We start from the raw sequence: 18660 nt of genomic DNA, 5'->3' as shown, positions 1-18660 counted from the left end.
TGAAAACAAAATGTTAGGAGACGTTACACTGTTGAGCGATCATGATGGCAAGAAGGAATATTGTGACCCAAGCTGTGGTTCCACCCTGTCTTCGACTGGTAAACAAAAGCCTTGTCAGGGGGAACAGAGTGGATTAGAACATGGGTTCTTAAGCCTTGACCCTCCTGGTCGCTTCATTATTTACAGCCAAATAGATATGCTTTTAAAACCTTTGCTATCTGATGCCTGTTGGGTTCCTGTGTGAAATTTGTTTTGAATCTCTCTGGTTGCTACTGGAAACTACACTGGGACTCACAAGCAGGGATTGGCTGGTGATGAACCGCAGTTACTGACCATGCTTTACCTACTGTACTCTCCTAGATACATAAAGGACTACAGAGCTGAGAATTCAAGCACTACATTTATAGATGCATACCTCTTGGGTATTGTCCAAGTTAAAAAATAACCTGCGAATTGCAATTGATGCTTTTGTTGATATGCCTAAAATACAGTGGAAGAATTTCTTGTCTGATTGGGCTATTCAAACACACACTGTACAATCAATGCATACAGACTGGGATACTAGTGTAATGGCTTGTCATCTCAGCCCATTGCATTGAATGGAAAGGCGAGGCTGGCACGAACCACAACCGTGCGGTTCAAAGACGAATGTTTTACCATTCAACTAAAGAGCAAGCTCTGTAGCTGATTACAAAAATATGCAAAATGTGATTCGCTTTTTTAGTTCCAAAACTCCAAAAATGAATTTGTGCTATTTCTATTGCTTACATAAAATTGAGTGTGAATTCTGTCATTTCAGGACTACACACACATAGAAATTCCACTAATTTACTCATTAAACCTACCTTCCTACCTGCATTCACCCACATATATTATATACATTCTGTGAGCGTGTGGGTGCACACAGACGAAGCAGAGAGTAGTTTCCAAAATAAATCACATTTTTTTGGGGGGGGGTCTGAAACTCCCAAGAAAAGGCTCCCTCTTAAACAGAAAAGACAATCCTGTTTGCGAGATAATGACAAAAGAAAATAAACAGTTCAAACAGGATTTATAAAACAAAACAAAAGACGATGTAAACCAACTGGACTGTCAGCCACATCCATCCGGTGATTTAAGAGTATTTTCAAATTTAATAAACAGAGAGTAACGCATCATCAGTAAAGCTAATACTGCCCCCCATCTAAAAAAAAAAAAAAAATAATCCTACAATTTATTTGTATTATGTGGACAAGACCGGTCACATCATTCATAGAAGAAGTTAAACCTATAAATCCTGGCTTTCACATTTCATACGGTGTTGCTGTTAACATGGAAATCACCTGGAAAGGACACACAAAGTGCCTGGTAATTGCATCTTGATGCTTGCTCTGTACACCCCTGTCTCCTCAGACCTGACATTGCAGGCGTTACTTGACATGTCACCTATCTGCTTGTCTTCCCTGCTTGTCACATCAAGCGCACCATTGGGAAGCCATCATGGAAATGAAAAGCTAGAAGGAGTAGAGATCTGGCAGAGTTCGATTTGCAGGGAGTAAATGGGATGATAAGTGAGCTGATAGCACTGATTGCCTGATACAAGGCTGAGAGTCCCTATTTTGTTTGCACTCCACGCTGGATTAATCCTGGAGGTTTGTGCACAGGCTGCAATCGGCTGTGGCACATCAGCCTCCAGGATTATCTAAAGAGTGGCATGCCCTCCACTGCTCAAGATTTATTTATTTGTTAGCTTACAGATATAGTATATTTTTGGATTGTTTCACAGTATTATGTCCACTGTATTAGATTTGTTATGACTCCTCATATTAATCCCTATGTAGTTTTAGTTAGTTTAATTTACAAATCATTGTAAGCTAATTATGTGGTGAATATTATATATTTAAAAAACGCACCATAATCAATGTAACTGTATTTTAATTCTGTTTAATTGAGTTTTGGCATCTCAGAAGTTGTGTTTGTTTGGAATGACCCGTACACTTCCAATTGTTCTTGTTGGTTTTGCTTTTTCCATTTCGGAAAATCATGATCATCAAGGATGTGGTCTTGATTGCTGATTTCTGAGTGTATTTTCACTGCTTGCCTCCATTGCTGCGATTGCACAAAACCAATACTACAGTACCTACCTATATTCTCTGTTTATTTTTAACTGAATTATGGCCGTTTTTATAAATGCATATAAAAAATCTTTCTTTTTTAACTGGTTCAGATCTTAAAATGTCGTTTGTAAAAACGCTCACATCTGGTCCTTGTAAGCAATGTTTAATGTGGCATGCATGGGTACATTCCACAAAATTACAGACTCTGTGTAGAAGGGCAAGCTGGTGGAGTGGGGTTAGGTAATAAAAGCCAGGCAGAAACAATCAAAAATCATGGAGAAAACATCAAAGTGGTGTTAAGGCTGTAATACCTCAGGTCTGTACTCACCTGTTCAGGTGTTTGTTGTTCACAACATAATGATTTTATACTTAAATATTTAATGTGATCACAGTTGGTGAGAGCTTTTCAGGCCTGTTTGGAAGTTACCTTATTTAACATGGTTAATGCTGGCGGCAACTGTTGGAATGGGTATGCTGCGTAGAGGAATGCGTGTCTCGTGTATGTGTTTTAATGTACGTGATTTAGACAGCTTTCATTCTATTTGTACTTTGACGTACATGTTGGAGTAGGTTCGTTATATAAAGAGAACATTACAATTGTCAATTCAGTTTAACTACGGTACTGCATGGGAACAAGGCAACAGAGTTTTACTGCTGGAAGCCCAGACACAATAGCCGAAAACCAGTAACTCAACGGAAAGCTGCACAGCCCCTTACTGCTCTGTGACACATTAACAAGAAGGGGAGATATGGTTCAGCACTGGCAAGAAATAACGTTTAAAACAACACAAACCCTGTAACTCGAGATTAAAATGGGTCTGTTACTGATCTTCGTGGGGGGTAGATTTCTGTGCCTAAACTAGTCATTTTTATGCAGATTGAGTCCTCTGCTGGCTGGCTGATGGATAAATATTTATACATCTCAATTAGTGATCCAATCAATGAATAAGACTCCACACGCCTTAAATAAGCTGCAGCTTTATTAATACATTTCATCCTGTGCCCAGTCCTCAATTGGCACTAAGATCACATGTCAGCTGTGGTTCTTTACCATTTGGTTTAAATCCTATGACAGAGTAATTATGACAGTTAAGTATACTGTATAAATATATATATATATATATATATATATATATATATATATATATATATATATATATATATATATATATATATATATATAGCCAGCTTTCCAACCCTTTATCTTGGGTAACATGTGTTCAGTGTGGGTTACCTGTACATCATTTGTATGTGTGCTGAAATGTATTCAGAAACAGGTGATCAAATAACCAGATTATTGTGAGTAACACAACCCTCTTTTGTTGTTTACCTGCCTTGTGTTAAATATTGTAAAAGCCTTTTTTTTAAGGGTTTAAAGAGTTTTTTTTTTTTTTTTTTTTTAATGTTTTATATGCGCTTTAAGTAGATCTACAAATGGGATGTATTTTTGACAGATAGAACATTTGGATAAGGTTAGGTGTCATACTCCATTAAATATCCGTAATTATAATTACTTTATAATATGACATGAATCTTTGTAAGTAACTGTAAGATCACATAATAACATTTATTGATCTGTTAGAATTGCGTTTTGAAGACTTCTGTTTTTTGTTTTTTTTTATAGCCCCAGATTGCATTGGGTGCTTGAAATTACCGTTACAGTGAGAGTTTAAAGATTGTAAGCTCAAGTGGTATCCAAACTGGGCATGTATTTGTCATAGACAACCTTGAGGTTTCAAATAGTGTTTTGTTTTTTTTTAATATCAACTGAAAGAAAACTGAAATTGAAGAAAATTAATGAAAGAGTCAATTCAAAAGGAAAAAAAAGTCAAATAAACAGCAAGACATGTGAATTGCTGTGAAAGAGGAGAGTAGAGAAGTCAGAGTCTGGCGAGGAGAGAGAGGGCAGCATCCTGGCAACTGCTTAGTAGGGGTCAGAAGTCACACACTGCTCCAGAGATATGCACAGCAGGTGCCGGACACCCTTGATTATGAAATAATTACCTGTCACTGTATTATGACATCATTTAAGAATCAGGAGCTGGGCTGCCATTCAGAACTCTGCAGCATTCTGTAGAGATTTTTTCTTGTGTCACAATTTATATTCTTCTCTTTTGACAGCCAATCCACAAACAGAAGGGATGTGATGAAAAATCCATATAATCACACAGTAATTCAATATAATTTTCATCTCTTTATACAGTACAGCGGTATTTATATTCATGTTAAAGAAAGTTGAGCAACGCCTAATTTGTCCAGACAGTTACTTGCAAGCCAGCAAATGACTTTTATCGTTACTGAAAGGTTTGACTTAGAAGTGAAGCGAGTGTGTTGGTCTTAGTTTAGTTTGTAATGGTCTATTGTCTGCCTCTCAATTGGCAACAATCAACAAAATTTCCTCAAACATGCTTTATTGCCAAGTGTCTTTTAATACAGTTTAGCTAGTTATTAATGAAAACCTGATAGAATACAGATTGCCTGCCTGTACAGTAGAAAACTCATCAATCCCCACCATTATCTGAGTCACACACAGTAGTGTGCATTGTAATCAATTCAAAGTCTTACTGTTATTCGTGTGAAAACGAATAGAAATTCACACAAAAACAGGTTTATCATTTGGAGGAAAAAGGAAAAGAAAATTGTCCGATTTCATTTCAGTTTTGCCCATCGGAGGACTATACTGATACGCAGAGTTTGATTTGAGGTTAAATAAAAAAAAAAGGGAATCCGGGTTCAAATCCCATCTCATTCACCTATTGTGCTCCTACTGTTCCTAATGTATTTGTGCTTCATTTATGACAATTATTAAAGTCTCACCCCTTCTGTACATTTGACTGTAGCAACCGTGTATAAGTACATTTGTTTGATGTATTTATTTTAAAGATAGTCAACACAGTTATAGCATTATAGCAAAGTAAAGACAATAAAGCCTCAGGATGCTGAAAGGGAAGGAAGGCTGATATGGAATGGAAGGGCCAGGGTATTAGAAACTTAAAGAGAAGCACTTGAGGCATGTTTTCGGTGTTTGTATTAATACTTGAGTGGCTCCTTCAGGCTGCTGTGACCTCTAGTCAGATCTGGTTTTGAACCCGATCATTCGATTGTTTCATGGCGGATGAAAAGCTTATATATTCCAATGATGAAAGGCTAATGTAAAGAACTTCAATGCAATGTAACGCTGGCAGCTTTGTAACATTGAAATGTGAGCTTTGTAATATTGTTAGTCATGTTGGTAGACATGGAAGCAAAGTTTTTAGTACGAAAAATACTTTAAATCCTTTAAATAGTCACCTTACACTTATTATTATTTTTTTTTTCAAAAACATGCTTTCTGAAAAGAACAACAGATTTAACATTTAAAAATCTACGAAAAATGACTCATTCAAATTAGTTTCTCGCCCGTTTCTCGCCTTGCTTGTAGAACGACACCAACAAGCATCTAGATATATAAGCGTTATCATAGTTTTAGTTGGCGGTGTGCAGTAAATTGGGTTGCGACTTTCCATTAAGAAATTCTGCCCTATGTACTCATTCTAATAACATCCAATAGGAATCAAAGGTTCCAAACAGTTAAACCTTCACTGCTCGCTTGGAGAGGCAGGTGTTCTGCACAGAATTGATTGTGTGATTCCAGATACCAGTTATCTGGATACAAGGGCACTGCAGAAACACCAGCATCATGTATTAGACAGGTACGATGGGTGTGTGTCTGCTGCCACTTTTGATGCTTTGCTGCTAATTAGTTTATATTGTGGTATTGATTCCCTAAGATCCTCCGCTGCGTGCTGCAACATGTCTTTAAGATGTTAGTGAGGTGCTGCCTGGTGCTACATACCCGAGGCAAGCGTTGGGCTAATGAGACACACTTTCTCATCAACTGCTCATCGACATGAACTTTGAGACACCTTTTTTTAAAAATGATGTAGAATAAATAACCAACCTTTTTTTTTTATAAAATAATTATTAATAATCATAATACAAAAAAAAACTGTGAGTTGTATGTGTGTGTTTTAAATCAAGTTAACTCTATAGCTCTATTAGAATAGAAGTTATTAATGAAATGGCTTGTGTTTGCTGGAAATGAGTGGCTCCCAGGTGAGGCTTCACTGCAGGAAAGGCTGCTTTTAACATAAATCGGCAAAAGCAAAGCAACCCAGGGCACTTTACAACAGATTGCCTGCTAGAGATTTATAACGTGCTTTTCAATATTAGACTGCACTCGTCTGCTGTTGTTTGCGTTGGGATTTTCTTCCCCCTCCTTGTTTCTTTTAAGTTTGTTCTGTTCGTGTGAACCATACATAGTTTTATATACCGTTAATAATAATACAGTTTACTTACGGCTTAGAGAAAAAAATCTATATTATTTTAACAAACAAATTATTCCTTCATTTCAGATGCACACTTAAACCAACGTTAAAGGTCATATTGCACTAATTAAACTAAGTAATTCAATTGAATAATTGCTCTTTATAAGGCATGGTAGTAACCCTCCCAAAGGCTCTGGGGTTGTTTTGCACATTCTTTTGGTGCCACGGTACATAATGAGCAAAAGACTCACACAACACACATTAGTTATCAGTGGCACTTTAAGATGTGATTTAAAACCAGTGCACGATTTTAGATGGGCTTTTTCTTTAATGGTGTATGCTGGAGAGCGAGGTTACGCTTCCACTGACTCTGTGGAAGCTGGTTGCCCTCCTCGACTGAACCCTGCTTGATGTCAGCTGAGAAGAACTCATGCATCCCTTTGGTTGTCTGCTGCTTCATTTCCTCCTGGGAGGCAGTGGCATGATAATTTCTCATTTGATTCAGTTTGCTTTGCAGAGGTAGCTAAGCCCACTGATAAGATCTCCTTAAAACCTGACAAGTTGTCAGTAATGAAGGAAAATGCTTTGATCCGACTACAAATATGTCATTTAAGCAGTTTTCTGGGGTGCGCCGGGAGACTTAACAATTTCTGCAGGCAAAAATCTTCTTTCGTTATTAGCACTCTTAAAAAAGAACCCATTTATAATGTATTAGCTAGGAGGGCTTGGTGACTCAGTGGTTTAGAATGTGTGGTGATCTTTTACCACAACTACAGTTATTCGCTGTAACACTGGCAATGGAGTGCAGGGCCATTAATACACAGGCATGAGCACTGTATAAAAGAAAGCTTTGGGAGGAGTGATAAAGCTATGTTTAACTGGTAAAATCACAAGTGATGTGTTCAGTGGGGATTGTAACTTTTAGAAATGACTTTCCTTGATGACACATACTCTCTTTTTTTCAGGATTGTGACGATGCATTACTGCAGTTTACTCACCACACTACACAAGGGCACAGAAATGTTCTTGAGTGCAATGTATTAAAAGATTTCTAAAACCTGTGTTATTAGCAAGGTACTGCTCCGTTACCATGCTTTAATGGTTTCAGATTGTTGCAATATGACATTACCGAGAATCCATTTTAAACCAATTTGAAAGAGAAGTCCAAATGAGTCCCAATTACAGTACATTTCTAAACCAGAAAGGGAGAATGGGTGCGTAAAACCTTTCAACACACTTCATGCACCAAATTGCTCTGAATTTGCTTTGAGTGTGGAAAAGGAACAGTCCTCATTGGGTGCCCTTTGTCCCACTCATTAAATGGGCTGGGAAATGTGTGCATGCTTCTGTATTGTAATCAGCCTACCTGCATAATGGAAGACCATCAATTATTTGTTATTAGGTCAGAAGAGTGCACAGGGAATGAGGGGATATTTACATGCAACATAGGCATCGGGCTGCATTTAAACACCGCTGCCTCGAGAAGGGCAGGAGATAATCGCAGCGGTGTCAGTTCTGATTTGAGATGAGAGCATTTCATTTAATGGTACCTGATAGATTGGTGCTTTGCGTCATTTGATTTGCTAAAACAACAACCAGGTTCTAGAAAGAAAAACAACATCTTCCCATGCAACCACCCACAAGATGTCCTTGCGACCAATATGTTCTGTTATTATGAAAATAGCAGAAAAGGAATTGTCGAGAGAATAAAATACTGATAATAGATGACAGTAAAAAATAAAAAAAAGCGTTAGGACCAAATATAATGCCTTCCAATCTGCCAGCTATCACAGTGGCCAGTTCTCACATGATCACACTTGTTGTATCTATGCTCCATTTCCAAACCCAGATTGTAGTTCATTTGCCATTTCTCATGCAGATGTAGGCGTCAGCTAATCTATAAAGTGTTAATGAAGTGTTTGTAAATTGCACCCTGACAGAGATGTGGAGATAGTTAAGAAAGAGTTAAGGTATGAATATCCTACCAGCTCCCCTGTAATTTGATAATCTCCTTCCCACAAACACTTACACACAACGTCCACACAACTATCTAATGTGAACAACTTCACTGTGCCAGGCTATTTACAGTCCTGTGAAACTTGACATGATCCTTTGATTCATCTGTCCACTTATATATTAATTCGTTTAGTCGAGCATCATGCTTCGATAGCTGTTTATTGTGACTTAAGTGCTGTAAATAATTAGGGTGTTAGACGTAAGGCAACATCTTCATGGTGTGCAATAGACAAGTGCTGTGTGCGGCAACATTAAAAACCCACGGAAATTAAATATAGCAGAGCACCTTGCCTTTTAGCTAAATCACAGTTTGACAAAACAAAGGATTTCTTGTGGTGAGGATTTTGTCCTGAACCCTGTGTTTGTTTTCCCCCCAGATCCGCTCAGACAAGGACAGGGACATTCAGATGAGATACAGCATCACTGGAGTGGGTGCAGACCAGCCCCCCATGGAAGTGTTCAGCATTGATCCCGTGGCTGGGAAGATGTATGTCACGAAGCCTTTGGACCGGGAAGAAAGAGCCTCCTATCATGTAAGAGCCATGAAAGATCACTTAACATCTCGAACAGCCACACTACACAGGACATATTAATATTATTATAAATAACAAAGATCATACTTGGGAACAATGCGCTATTGAAAAAAAGTGTTTTCTTTTAACCTTTTTTAACTACAAATGTGCCATAGTATTATATGCACAGGATGGTACTGTGTTTGTATCCCTTCTAAACAGATGTTGCTTGCAGTGCACATTCTAAACAGCTGTTGCAGATTTCACACATCAGTGAATTCGATCTATTACTTTAAAGGGCTCACTACATGGCTTTGTTTTATTTTATTTGGGGGGGGGGGGGGGAACCATGTGGCGGTTATATATTCCTACATGAATGGGTAATCCAATATCAACAATCTGTCAGTTTGCTTTGGAAAAAGGAGCCGCTGTTCCTGTGCAATGCCAGTGCAATAAACGCAAATCATAAGAGTAATATAGGCTTAAAGAGTAAGTAGTTCCGATAAATATGGCGTTACACGTCCCCAGGTGTTGCTACGACTGTTTAAAATAACCTACCTGTAATTTGCCTTTTCATTGTGAACATCCTGACAACTTGTTACACTTATAACTTTAAAGTCTGTTTCAAAGCTCTTTTCAAAATGTCTGCTCTAGTGCACAGTGTAAGGATTATTGCCCACATTGTCAAACATGTAAAAGTCAGAGCACTGTTATGGTTTTTGTGGTGTTTTGTTTTGTTTTTTTTAATCACTCTTCCTGCAATGATTTAGAGGACACATCTCAACCCCAGTGCACTAGAGCAGACATTTTGAAAAGAGCTTTGAAACAGACTTTAAAGTTCTAAGTGTAACAAGTTGTCAGGATGTTAACAATGAAAAGAGAAATTGCAGGTACGTTATTTAAACAGTCGTAGCAACATGTGGGGACGTATAACGCTATATTTTTCTGAACCCCGCTACTTACTCTTTAATACAATGCTCTGAAAATAATAATTTTAATACACAGCAGACCATTGTGTCATGCTTTGTTATCTGCACTTTCATATCAGCCGAATCTCCAGGGTACATGTTCAAGTTTGTACATTAATTCTCCCCAGCTAGTAGCAATTATACAAATTATTCTTGCAGCACTTAATACCTCTAGAAGTTCAAGGTTCCCACAGGCTGTGAGCACATCTTTTTATGATTCACTTTGGTGCATATCTTATACCCTGAGCTGTATATGGGTAGGATATACTGTATATATATATTCTTTTTTTTTGCATGTACAGAGAAGGATGTACAGAGAAGATTTAAATGATTAAAAAAAAAAACATTATTTCAAGACTTCAGCTAAAGAAGGGCTTTTTCCAAAAACTTCCTGAAATACATACTTTTTTAATCATTTACCATTTTGTGTACATGCAATAAAGAAACGTTAATTTGTTCTTTTTTTGTACACTGCAGTTCTACCTCCTTTTTAAACACATTTAGCACTAGCTGAAGTTGCTCATACTATGTATGCTTAAGGCAGTCACAGCATTTCAGATATGAGTTGGGAGTTAGCTGAGCTCCCATGTGCAGCTTCAGCAGTGTTCCTAGCTAGTGCTTCCCTTGCTCAGAGCCCATTGTTACACAGCCCTCGAAGCCGCAAATTCTTCAAGGGTGTTCTATTTATTTTTAAGGAGATGTACTGGTTTTATTTGTAGGGGACCAAGTAGAATATTGGTCATAAATTCAATTGACCCTGCTTCTATACACACACACTCAACATTTTCAACATTTGAAAGCATATCCCACCATATCACATCAATACAAATAACATTTAAAACACTCTAGTGGAAAGGAAACCCAAAGCCCATCTTACAGCTGTTCCAAATTATATGTGTTTGTGTTACAATGTGATGCCACTGCATGTTGAATACTGTATATGTGATCTATGGATTTCAATTTCAAAAAGTGGAAATTTAAGTAAAAAAAAATAAAAAATAAAATAAAGGGGCAATAGATCAATCAAATCTGAAAACTCAAGATACAGGTCCTTAAGGGAAGATCACACGCCTTAAAATTAGCCACTTCAAAAACACTCTTTATCTTCAGCTGAAGGTGCCCTGGTTTGAAGAATGATGTGTGGCAGGGATCAGCTTCTCATCCTTTTGAAGATAATAACTTTAATTCGATTTTCCTTTTTTAATCACAGTAATCTTTGACTTCTAATGTTATTGAATTACCAGATCCAATGACGCGAGAGATAACTTTTTTGACATGAGTCAAGTGTGCTCATTGTAATTGTTGTGTGCGGATATTGGGAGCACATCAAGATCAAACAGTGATCTTGAATCAGTAAAGTAAAATCAACCTTCAGGGAACCAGGACGGCATATTGTACATGTTTTTTGGGGTAGAAGAGAATCACAAAAGGAGAGACGTGAGATCTTGAGAACTGAATTGTAATCATTCCTTGACTGGCACCCCATCAACCAAAACAGCTTTCCCCTATCTGCCAAAGAGTTGGCATGATCTTCTCTAATGCATTTTAACTATCTAATATTTCCACAGTTGTATCCAGACTGTAATCTTTACTTTATACATCAGGAACAGCTTAAAAATGTTCAATTTAAAAGGGCCAGCTCTAGCAATTGGAGCAAACACATCACTAGCAAACACATCACCACCATTTCCCAGAAGAGGGAGATTTCAACTGCTGCAGGAATTTGAAGGATCTAATTGAAGGATCTTACTGCTGTATTTGTGTTCTTCTTGATGTTTTTAAGTGAGCAGGATTAATATAGAGGTAAGGACAGTATTAAGACCTGCGACTGTTTAGATTGCAGTAGAGATGGACGCAGTCTTTTGAACTCTCAAGTAGATCTCCAGGTTCAGATCAAACTGATCAACTTCCATTCCGGTGACCAAACATGGTTCAGGTCCATTTAAGCAGTAAACAGTTGACCGATTAGCCTCCTGCCTGCCTAATTGTAAGCCATGCAGGTTGGAGGAAGCATTAAATGAATGAGCCGCCTGGCTCCTATGCTGGTTTATCTCAAGAGGAGAAGCAGTCTCTGTGTTCCAAACATTGCCTGCTCTTGTTAACTCTGCTTTGAAAAGGTTGATAACCCTGTCTTTTAGTGGGATTCTCTGAGGGGATCTCATCATCATAATAAGTTGTTCTTCTCTGTCAGTTCTGTATCTCTGAGAGCCCCGAAGAATGGCTATATTTAGAGACTAAACTACCCACGTCTTCACCTTATTTTCTACCATATATTCCTGTTTAACTCTTTAAGGGCAATGTGTTTTGATACCTGAAGGTTGTTCCTTCTTGTGTTTATGTATTTATTTTGTCTTATGTGTAAATACATTTACATGTAATATGTAGATTGAATTGCAGGGTAGTATTTGATTATTACATTACCGAAAACATACGCACATACTCAGTAATGTTTAATACAATGATATCATAAAACACTTCATAAAAATATATATATATTTTATAAAAAATAAACAAAGTACTGGGTTGATTCAATTTAATATGTTAGTCGAATGTTTTGAGATACAAGTTCATTTTTCTCCAAAAAGCTTAATGTTAAACATGTGCTGCGTTAAATATATTTAACAATTGCCTTTTATTTTGGGGATTACAGTAGACTCTTTTTAACATAGTCTATTCCTATGAAATGCAACTTTACCCTTATAAAAAAAAGTATTTTACGGTAATATAAAAAGCCTAAAAAACTGTTTAAATGCCTTGTAAAGCATGCATGTGCATTAGGAAGCCCGATAAAAATGCAGTCAGTGATTTATAACGTTTTATAATTTGCAAATCCACCTGGGTAAACTTTTATACAAGTGCAGACTAGCAGAATGAAGAATAACACATAGATCAAAATGAAGGAAAACAATTATCCTACTGTGAGTGTTACATGCAGAGACTCTGATGTTAACATAAGTCTTTCTTTTTGTTGCCTTCTGTGTAAAGTAAGCTAATCCTGGAGATTTAAAGACCACCCCAAAATTAGAATTAGGCCACCCCAAATACCTAATAAAAAAAACAAGAAAACGCCCTGAAATAGTACTGTATGTACTGCCAGTTGGGAAAGAAAACACAAGCAAGTTCAAATAAATAAATAGTGAATACCAGAAAGATTATACATCTGCAGAGCACAGCATGAAGGTCCACTGTTATAGATAATATAGTGCAGTATTTAAAGATTGTCATAAAAGCCTTATTAGGAGATCCATGATACATCACCTGATTCGCCTGGACAAAATCATCAGATGACTCGCCCTTTGTTACTGGAGTAAATTCCCCATGGGACTCTCCCAGAAATGTGCCATTTGGATGACATTTGCCATGGTAGTGGTATAGAAATATACAGATGTACAAGATATCTGGCTGTTGTAGATTAAACCACTTACACTTTAAAGTGTTATTGATTGCCTTACCATGTGGATTGCAGATTGAAGCACATCGGAGCTGTTTCTTGGTCGTTTTGAACCACCAGCGCACTTTGTTTCTCTTCTGCTTTGATTTCCTTTCAGGGCAAACTTTGCGCCGAGACAAACGCAAAAATAAATCGGGTCCTTTTGATTCCAATAGGATTTTTTAAAGTGAACACTCCCTGACACCCAGTGGCTAAATGTAATTTTATTCCATCCAATTTCTCTAACAGGTTAACTCTTAACTTTCTGCACAGCTACTGTCGTTTCAACCCAGATGATCCAGCGTGCTGTAGAGCTGATGCTGCATTTTGTGTTGATCCTAACAGTTGAGAGCTCACGCAGTGGACATGAATGGAAACAAGGTGGAGAACCCCATTGACCTGTACATCTACGTGATTGACATGAACGACAACAGGCCAGAGTTCCGCAACCAAGTCTACAATGGCTCAGTGGACGAGGGCTCCAAACCTGGTAAGGTTCAAATTAGTAGCAACAGTATTGCTTTAAAATAGCTTGTTGCTTGATAGGTATAAATACAACAAACTACATAATGATCCAAATAAGAGTTCACCCCACAGATATACCACCGTGGGCTCTGATATTGTCTCACTGTCTAAACTAAGCAAGGCTGGGCCGAGTGGGTGTTAGTGAAACAGCACAGAGGACACTGGACTTACTGGGACACATTTCAACCAGGACCCTGGAGGCACTCTGCTGATGGAGGGGATGCCCTTTGAAGGATGCATTAAACCAAAGTCCTGTTTACTCTAGGGGGATATTAAATGCAATCTTTTGAAAAAGAACAGAACAGGTGTTGGATTGGATCTAACCTGCTTCAGTATAAATACACATAGATGACAGTAGAGCACTGGACACTTTACCACATAAGTAGGTTTTTCTAAGAGACAGAGATGCATTGTTTTCCCTGCAGCTGCTATAATGGAGAATTTCAAAGCACCAGACCTAGATTAGCTAGTTTAAAAAGACAATAGGTTGCGAATTTCATGCTTCGAGTTTATCTGTGTGATTTTAACAGCAAGCTAAGTGCAGACACAGGCTGGTCCATTATCACTGAGGCTGTTATAGGATCAAACACAGGCAGTGATGAAGGCTTTTATTAACGAATGCTGCTATAAATCTAAAACTGTTTATCACTTATGCTTACAAGAATGCAATAGTCCCAGGTTACTTAAATTATAGTTTTACCTTTTATAGTCATGATCAGGTCTGTCCCCTGAATATTGATCAGTAAGCCTTATGCCAATACTGCATAGTGGAGGTGTTGGCTTTGTCATTTATGTATAAAAAAAGAGGATTGCTTTTAATACCCCAGGCATGTTCTGTGTGAATGCAATTGGCAGCCCAAGCTGTTTTTTCTATTGTTTATTTATAGTAAACCAGTATGAATAGAAAGTGTTCGACTCAAACTCCTCGCCTTCCCAAGGGTCTCCATTATATACACGGTTTGGACGCCTGCAGTACTTCTCAAGCCATTGTGATTTAACTTCAGATGCAAGCTAGTGGAATTCCCCTGAAATCACCTGATACTTTAAATCCATGCTCCCCGGGCCTGACACGCAGCCCTTTGGTGGGCAGCCTGCTCACAGAAAAAAGTGTTTGAAACTGCTCTGGATGTCACGCAAAGACTCTTTGAGCTGGCATTTGCTGCTCTGTAGAGTTCAGCAGTGAGAATGCCTTAATAGTGGGTTTCTGGGTGTTTTGACTGCAGTGTATGTTTTAAGACAATAATTGGATGTTTATTTGGGACTATTCACTGGAAAGCTAATGAACAATTCTGCCAACTGCAAACAATAATAATAACATTTAAAAAAAAAAAATGTGCTGGAGGTTTTTCGACTGGGCATTTAGAATTTATTAACTGCAGTGTCAATGTAATTCCAACGTACACTACTATCTAGTGACAGTACATTTATACCTGTGTTTTAAACCATGAAATTCTGGTTTATTGACCCAGTTCTTTGGGGTACTATCGTGACAGTGAAAACAATAGTTTGATTTTGAACAAATTTTTCCTCTTTGCTAACAATTCTGGTGACTAGGAACTAGTTTTATTTTTTAACCTTAGCCTGGCTCTTTCTTTGCTATTTTCTTCCCCCCATAACATTAACCAGTAAATGTTACTACACAGTTATGCAGTCCGTTCATAGGTGATTTATAAATGCATGTGGTTCGTAACTATGAGATGAAGTTTCAGATTTCCTTCTAAGATGCTTTTGGAAACTATTACTAAAACAACTGCAGCTGTTCTGACTTAATGTAAAACCTATATATCCCCTAACTTTGAAATAATGAAAAGAAAACCCTCAGCAGGTCTGGACTGTTTATTTCCACAGGGAACTCTGCAGTACTGGGATGTTAGTCAGTAAATTGGATATTACCTAACTAACTAAGCGGGACACTGGATCATGATAACTGTCAGCGTTTTATATATTCATGTATTCAAGGGAGAACTGATAAGCAGAAAATCTGCTTTATTAATTGTATGCAGTGTTTCAGCTTCCACCTTCAGGTAGCAAATACTCCATCTGAAATCTGTTTGAGTTAGTCATAACATTTCAATAGTGGTACCTGCTTTGAAGACTGGGTTATTCATTGAGTGCAGCTTGGGCATACACATGTCTAAGTCAGACGGTTCTAAAGTAGACTCAAGGCGGTGCAAATTGTTGGTTTGATATCAGTAAAAATACATACATTCTCATGCTATGCAGTAGGACCAAAAATGGAAATTCCTCTGTACCAACTAAATAAGCCATAGCACACCTGGATATACTCCAAGAGACTTTATGCCAGCCCTGTACTATACACCATTGTATCCCAGAGATTCACATTTCTTCTGGGAATGGAATTTATAATAATGCCAGTCCCAAAACGTAGCTTTGTTAGCAGTCAGTTGAAACAGGTGGTAACATAAGAGGCTCATAAAGGTTTATTCCTAGAAACCAAGGGAGAGAACAAAGCTCTGATGGGCCAAAGAGGGTTGCTCGACCCCTTACGTCAATGACTTGTACCTAGGTTATGCCAATATAGATATAAGCAAGGTCAACGCTAATGAAAATGGTCATTTTTGCACATTTGAAACCCATTCTCATCATGTGCAGTGTGAGTTACATAGCTCTTCTATTGCAAGCACGCCAAACCTACACTGGAACCCTTTTCTCTGTCGCATATTGTTTATGTACCATTAAGCACAAATAGAGGAAACAGAATCTTGTCCAGCTGGAATGCCTCTCATATGACTTCAGGGGAGATATAAAGAGAGCAGGACATTGAGCCGTAACCCGGAACAGAATGAGGGAGACCTATCATTGTCATTAAAACGTATTACCAGCTATACAGAATGAAGGGGTCCATAGATCTTAGAAGAACTCCAAGACATTCCCAAACTGGTCTCAGTGGCAGAACCAGAGTAGCACACATTGTGTACAGATATAACAGCCAGCAATGCAAGGGGTTAGGCAACAAGGTGACAGGACGCATTGCTCATAGCAGCAAAACAGTGATCACTTCATCACTGCCGCCTGGGTGGTTGTCATACCAGCATCTCCAGGGGCCTCTGTTTTTTAACAAGGTGAATTGCAGTCCCATCTGATTGCTCTTCAGAGTGGTGAGGAGCAGGCAGGTAAGGAGGAGGGTAGAAGGAGTGAGAGAAGTATGACTAGATGTCTTGAGGGCATACATTACTCTACAGCTCTGAGAGCAGAAGTAGCGAATGTCCAGACTGAGGGTGGAAAATAATAGTTATGGATTGGTCTGAAATACAGATTATACAAAGGCATTAAAATCCATTTTATTTTAGATTGGATTTATTTTTTAACAAGTGAATGTGAGAGTTAACTTGGATAAGCAGGCACTGTTCCCTTTGGTTAATTCAGTTAACAAGTGACTGTTTAAAATATACATACATATATATAGTTTGGCACAAAGTCTGATTTAAAATAATCTTCCAAATACCAGTTTCAGTGACTGGAATGTAAAAAAAAAAACAAAAAAACCTAAGTTCAGAAATATTGTGTAAAATCATGCTAATTGCACACTAGAGTAACAGGCTTTGATAAATGGAGGTCTTGTCTCTTAACTCTTTTAGCTTGCCCCTGACAACTAATTTCTTGGCTTATTCCGATGCGCTTTCAACCCTAGTTTTGGATCAAACCCATAACTCCCCTCCCCGAGGCACATAAGCAGCTACTAGACCATTTGGTAGCTGTACACATAGATGTGTGATAGGGGCCACTCATGTGGAAAAACAGCTCGTACTAGAAACCTGCTCCTTCTCAGGCTGCCGCACACTGTAGCTCTGGCTTGCCGAGTGCTCGATGGGACCGGACCACTGTTTCATCTGCCATCGATCTGGGCAGCTCTCGTGTCAGACCCATTAGTTGCTGCTTCAGTTTAAAAGGGAACAGATTTTGCATTACACTTCACAAGAACAAATCATATGCTGGGGCCACACAGAATGAAATCTGGTCATCCCACAGGCTTTATCGCTTTGTTAGCTGCTTAAGTGAGATTTAAAAGGATTTCCGAGACCTTAAAATGTTTACAAGCACTTTTGATTTGTTTTTTAGGATTTAGCATATTGTGCAGCACTGAGCGAGGATGCATAAATAAATCTAACTGTTATGACTGAGATCACTTGCCATTTTGAGGATCCGTCAATAATACCCTTTAACATTCACTTTATAGCATTTTAATCCTGGGCTTAAGTTCTGTAAGTGTGGCAAAATGTTTTTTTTTTTTTTTTGCATGCCCCTAGCACAAATTTATCCAAATCATGCATTACCAAATCATATAATGCTATAACATAAAGTATTATCAAAAAATACCTTTTATATTTAACAAAAGCATTCTTAAAGAAGTGTATTTAATACTTTTGGATAATGACATTGGTATCAAATTGACGTTATGGTGCCGTTTAACTGACTGCACATTCAGAGGTTGTACCAGTTTAGTCCTCTCAGTTTAACTGTAGCGTTTTTCATTTGGGTATTCTCCTACAGTGCACCCTTAAACAGATTTACTTTTTCTTCACCAGACAGACACCCGTCATTGCACAGAGACTAGCAAGGCAGAGACTCGAGCAGCTTTGGGCGATGGAATAATACCATGGCCCAGCGCGCCAGTGTGACCAAGCATGAGGCGCATATGAATAATAAAAGTTTACATTTTGAGCTTCAGTGATTTGAGTGGAAAGCCAATTACAGAGCGGAATTAGTTTTCAAATTAAATAGTAATTTAAGAGGCTGAGAAATTAATCCTTTCAGGCTCACAGTTGTGTTTTCACACCCGTTTGT

General features: G+C 38.1%; 1 protein-coding gene across 2 annotated transcripts in view; it reads left to right on the top strand.

Annotated features, from left to right (window-relative positions):
• The window catches only part of LOC117432253 (cadherin-4-like), a 239481-nt gene that overhangs the window by 185795 nt on the left and 35026 nt on the right, over positions 1 to 18660 (top strand). For both annotated transcript variants that reach the window (XM_059003810.1, XM_034053898.3), the window contains 2 exons: positions 8797 to 8952; positions 13675 to 13819. In XM_059003810.1, the coding sequence (XP_058859793.1) occupies positions 8797 to 8952; positions 13675 to 13819 (301 nt within the window). The remainder of the gene's footprint in view (positions 1 to 8796; positions 8953 to 13674; positions 13820 to 18660) is intronic.

This window comes from Acipenser ruthenus, chromosome 29, assembly GCF_902713425.1.
Source record: "Acipenser ruthenus chromosome 29, fAciRut3.2 maternal haplotype, whole genome shotgun sequence".
Classification (NCBI taxonomy): Eukaryota; Metazoa; Chordata; class Actinopteri; order Acipenseriformes; family Acipenseridae; genus Acipenser; species Acipenser ruthenus.
This window is presented reverse-complemented; position numbering and strand designations above follow the sequence as displayed.